At 43.0% G+C, this 3,958-nt stretch overlaps 1 protein-coding gene across 1 annotated transcript in view; it reads right to left on the bottom strand.

Annotated features, from left to right (window-relative positions):
- Nucleotides 1-1,143: 1,143 nt before the first annotated feature.
- uhrf2 (ubiquitin like with PHD and ring finger domains 2) overlaps nucleotides 1,144-3,958 on the bottom strand; it is a 26,317-nt gene continuing 23,502 nt past the window's right edge. Inside the window, exons 11-16 of the mRNA XM_020618630.1 lie at nucleotides 3,635-3,796; nucleotides 3,340-3,477; nucleotides 2,904-3,120; nucleotides 2,478-2,626; nucleotides 2,093-2,191; nucleotides 1,144-1,998 (exon numbers count right to left, since the gene is read on the bottom strand). Coding sequence (XP_020474286.1) covers nucleotides 1,852-1,998; nucleotides 2,093-2,191; nucleotides 2,478-2,626; nucleotides 2,904-3,120; nucleotides 3,340-3,477; nucleotides 3,635-3,796 — 912 coding nt within the window. The 3' untranslated portion in view covers nucleotides 1,144-1,851. The remainder of the gene's footprint in view (nucleotides 1,999-2,092; nucleotides 2,192-2,477; nucleotides 2,627-2,903; nucleotides 3,121-3,339; nucleotides 3,478-3,634; nucleotides 3,797-3,958) is intronic.

The following is a 3,958-nucleotide window of genomic DNA, read 5'->3' as shown; positions in this document are numbered from 1 at the left end:
TTGAGGAACACTGCGTATTTTGGTGGCGTTCCTGAGCCTTTTAACCACTATGTTCTTCAGAAAGCTCTTTGTCAGGGAATAGAAATCAGTGGCCTCTTATCAGGCTCAGCTCTGGGAACTTGAGACAGCTGTACTTCCATTTTCTGGTTTCAACGTGACAACAAGTAAGCTGCATCATCCTGGCTGTGCAATCACTCACCAAACGACTTTTCTAAAATAAAAGAGAAGCAGATCATGCTGGATAGAACAATAGCTGATGAATATCTGCTGAACACAGTATGTGTTAACTATCTCCGCGTGAAGTCCTCCTTGACTGTAGTTGCTTGGTAACACCAGGGACGACCACAGCGTGCCCTTTCACGAGTCATTGAAATGAATGCTCAAGCAATGCACCTCATGCATTTTTAGAGCGCTGCATGTAAATCAGCATCATTCATTTCCATTACATCATAACTGTATTTCTCTGGAAGACAAATACCAGATCATACTTGCCTAAAGTATGCGGACGGTTCAGTTAATATCATCTGACTGAAGAGGTGGAAGAGTGCAGATTTCTTAAGATAGTTTCATGTCTTTGGTATGATTATGAAGTAAATTCCTTTCTAGGATTCCGCATATATTCTAAGGAGAGAGTTGTGCCTGTTGATCACTAAGTATGTAAAGTTTATTAGAGCCACAAACTTTCTAACACTCCAAATAAACTGGACACAGTTTCTGTTCTCTGCAACTGCACTGAAAGTTGTCCATGGTGACATATTTGTTATTCTTATTAGCTCAAAGCGCAGCAATTGCATTGTTACAAGTGACATGAACAGCGAGCAGGATGCCCCTGATTAACCTCCAAAATAAGACAGCTGCACATATCAGTAATAAAGTGCTAAAGGGGTATAAAATATTGTGTGCTTAATTTTTTTTAAATATAAATACATGTTAATTCTGGCCTTTGCTAAATTTACCTTGCTGTAACAAGCCAACTGTCAGAGGCAACAGTGCAGTGGGTAGAGCAGTCGTCTCCCAACCAGAAGGTTGAAGGTTCAAATCTCGGTGACTGCAGTCCACGTGTTGAAGCGTCCTTGGGCAAGACACCGAACCCCCCTGTTGCCCCCAATGGTTAGAGCCATCGGTGTGAGTTGGCGCTGCAGATGGCTACCTTGGTTCTGTACCGGAAACAAATTCCTTGTGTGTAACATACTTGGCCAATAAAGGTGATTATCCTTATCACAGTTAAGGTTGTACAGGGGGTGTTTTCTCATCCGTCTTTAATGACCTTGTGAAATTGCCAGTCCTGCTGTGCCTATAATCATTGTATTAACCAAGCACCATTTTGTGCCAGCTGAACACTCTGCTCAGGTCATTAAGTTTTTGTAAAACTGCGTACATGGTACACAAAATGCGTACAGGTTGGCAGGAATCTAACAGCACGAGAGCTGCCTTCAAACAATTAGCTCTGTGTCAATTCATGGACCCAGTGGACAACACAGTGGAAGGAAAAACTATAAAATGAGCTAATATGTTTGAGCTGGGAAGTTGGAGTACAAGTTGAGACTCCGTTTGTGCATTTGTGTGGCAGAAGTAAAGAGGGTAAAAATGTCCTTGGTTGAATTTCAGGCTGGTGGTGTTAATGCAGACAGTCCAAGTTCAACAGATGAGGTCAGTCCCTACTGAGGTTGTTTGTGTATGAATGATTGTATACATAAATGGCTGTATATGCAATATAAATTTGCATATGGCTAAGTTCAGTATGTGTGCGCAATACATTTTAAAGTGGAGCTCTAGGTACGTGACCGTATACAAGGGTGCACAGAATGGATGCTTATGTGCGTCTATGTACGTATAAATGTGATTTCAACCTCATCGACCCTTGCTATAGCCAGGAAAGAACTGGTCAAGCAGCATCTGAAGTGTCTTGTTTTGGGTCATAACGTAGTCCTTGCTCAAGTCGTGACGGCAGGCGGGGCAAGTGTACACCTTCGCTCGGAACGACCGCTGGAGACAAGTCTGAGCAGAGAGGACAGCAGGAGAAACTCACACACAAATACAGTGACAGGGATTTGTGTAATGTACTTACAAATAAATCCAATATAGAACGCACCTTGCAAACATTGTGCAAGCAGACAGTGGTGATGGGCTGGAAGGCCAGCTCCTGGCAGCACACACACATGAAGATCTGCTCCATCTTGCGCAGAAAATTCTTGGTGTAAACAGACAGAAATGCATGAAAGGCAAGAAAATAGATGACAAACCAACAGTATGTTACAACTGTAGAAACAAATTGTTACAACGCTGACTGATTAGTCTGGAAATCAGAAAATAAGAGGGAACTGACTGAGGCAGTTAAGATCTGATGACAGAGGGGATGAATTGTATTTTCATGGATCAGTGATGTTCAATGAGTTAAGAGCATGAGATGCTTTGTGAACACAGCATCAAAGAGCCTGAGCTATGTTAAGAGTGCCAGGGTGTATTGGGATTCATACCGGTCCCTCTTTAAGGTGTTCCATGGCTTCATCCCAGAGTTTCTTGTTGGCTGTGTCCTCTTGGATCAACTGCTGCTGCTGCTCAGACAGCTGGAAGGTCTCCTCTATCTTCACCCGTTTAGAGGGAGGCTCTGTTGCTGGTGACGATTCTGGTGAAGAGACACGAATAAAACAAAACAAAACAAAACAAAAAAAAAGCAGCTACTCTTGAAGAATAAAATACAGTCATGATATTTTAAAAATAAGCTATTAAGCAAACAACATTTACAGTGATGCTCCTCCAGGGAAAATATGATAGTGGGATTTTTTAGTATTTTTTTTCACCTATCTGAAACGATATTTGACTGCCAACACTGTTCTCACCTGTCCTCTTCTCACAACACCTTGCCTGACCTGCTTTTGAACTTCAACTGTGTAAGCACCCACCACAATCTCCGGTTGTCTTCTGCTCTCCATTACTTTGTGGCCCCTCCTCTTCCACACTGGCCATTGGCTGCTCATTCTCCTCTTTCTCCTTGAGCTTGCGTTGTCTCCGTGGCCTTCCCCTCCCTGGATAGTGCTTAGTCCGGCCGCCACGACCAGGTCTGGCACAGGCCTCCTTCTTTGTTTTGTTAGCCATAGCCGCCAAGTATCCTGGTGGGTACTGCAGATACACATGAAAAGACATGAGCATCAAGTGGACTGCTATCTTATTTTGACATCTGAAATGTGGAGATGTGCATATGAATGCAAAAGAATGTAAATTGATGGGAAACTGCAAGGTGTTTTCACTTAGAAAACACATGAAAAAGTAACTAAACATATGTCTACACAAGGACGTTCACACACAAATACACATATGCAGGCACACTCGTACTCTAACCTGAACGGCAAGGCCCAGTTTTTTTATCCTCTCCAGTCCTTCAGGTGTCCATGGTGCTGGTTCCAAGTCGTCTCGTCTCAGCAGGTACCGCCACACCAGGTAACCACACTTGCCAATCTCTGGCCAATACTTTACAACCTACAGCCAACCAACAACAGTAATTACATTCCATATATATAATTCAGCTGTTTGTGAGTCTTTGGAGCTGGTAAAACTAAATCAAAGACTTGCAGTTTTGGGATACTGGGACTGATTGCTTATTTAAAGCAGCTCGGCAACAAAAATGTGTCTGTACCTTGTAAATGCCATCATAGCGGTTTCCCTCCTCAGGAGCATATTTGCTGATGCGCCGACCTTTGGAACTACGCACCACTCTCACTGGCTTTCCTGCCCGCCAGTTCCTGGACTCTGCCCCATCTTTGTCATTCAGAGGTGCATCGCAGTTTAAGGCCAATGCCCGCAGTAGACAGTATCCAAGGGAAAAAGACATACTTGCCAAATCTAACTGAGGATTATGGATGTTAATGAATAATCAACTGCTATTAAGAAGTTAAACCTTGAAGCTTATTTATTGAGAAAAGCAGAAAGACCCTAGAAAAATCAGTGAGCTTTACTTTTT

The sequence above is a fragment of the Monopterus albus genome, unplaced genomic scaffold (assembly GCF_001952655.1).
Source record: "Monopterus albus unplaced genomic scaffold, M_albus_1.0 scaffold208.1, whole genome shotgun sequence".
Classification (NCBI taxonomy): Eukaryota; Metazoa; Chordata; class Actinopteri; order Synbranchiformes; family Synbranchidae; genus Monopterus; species Monopterus albus.
Note: the sequence above shows the minus strand (reverse complement) of the source record. Positions and strands in the feature narration are given on the sequence as shown.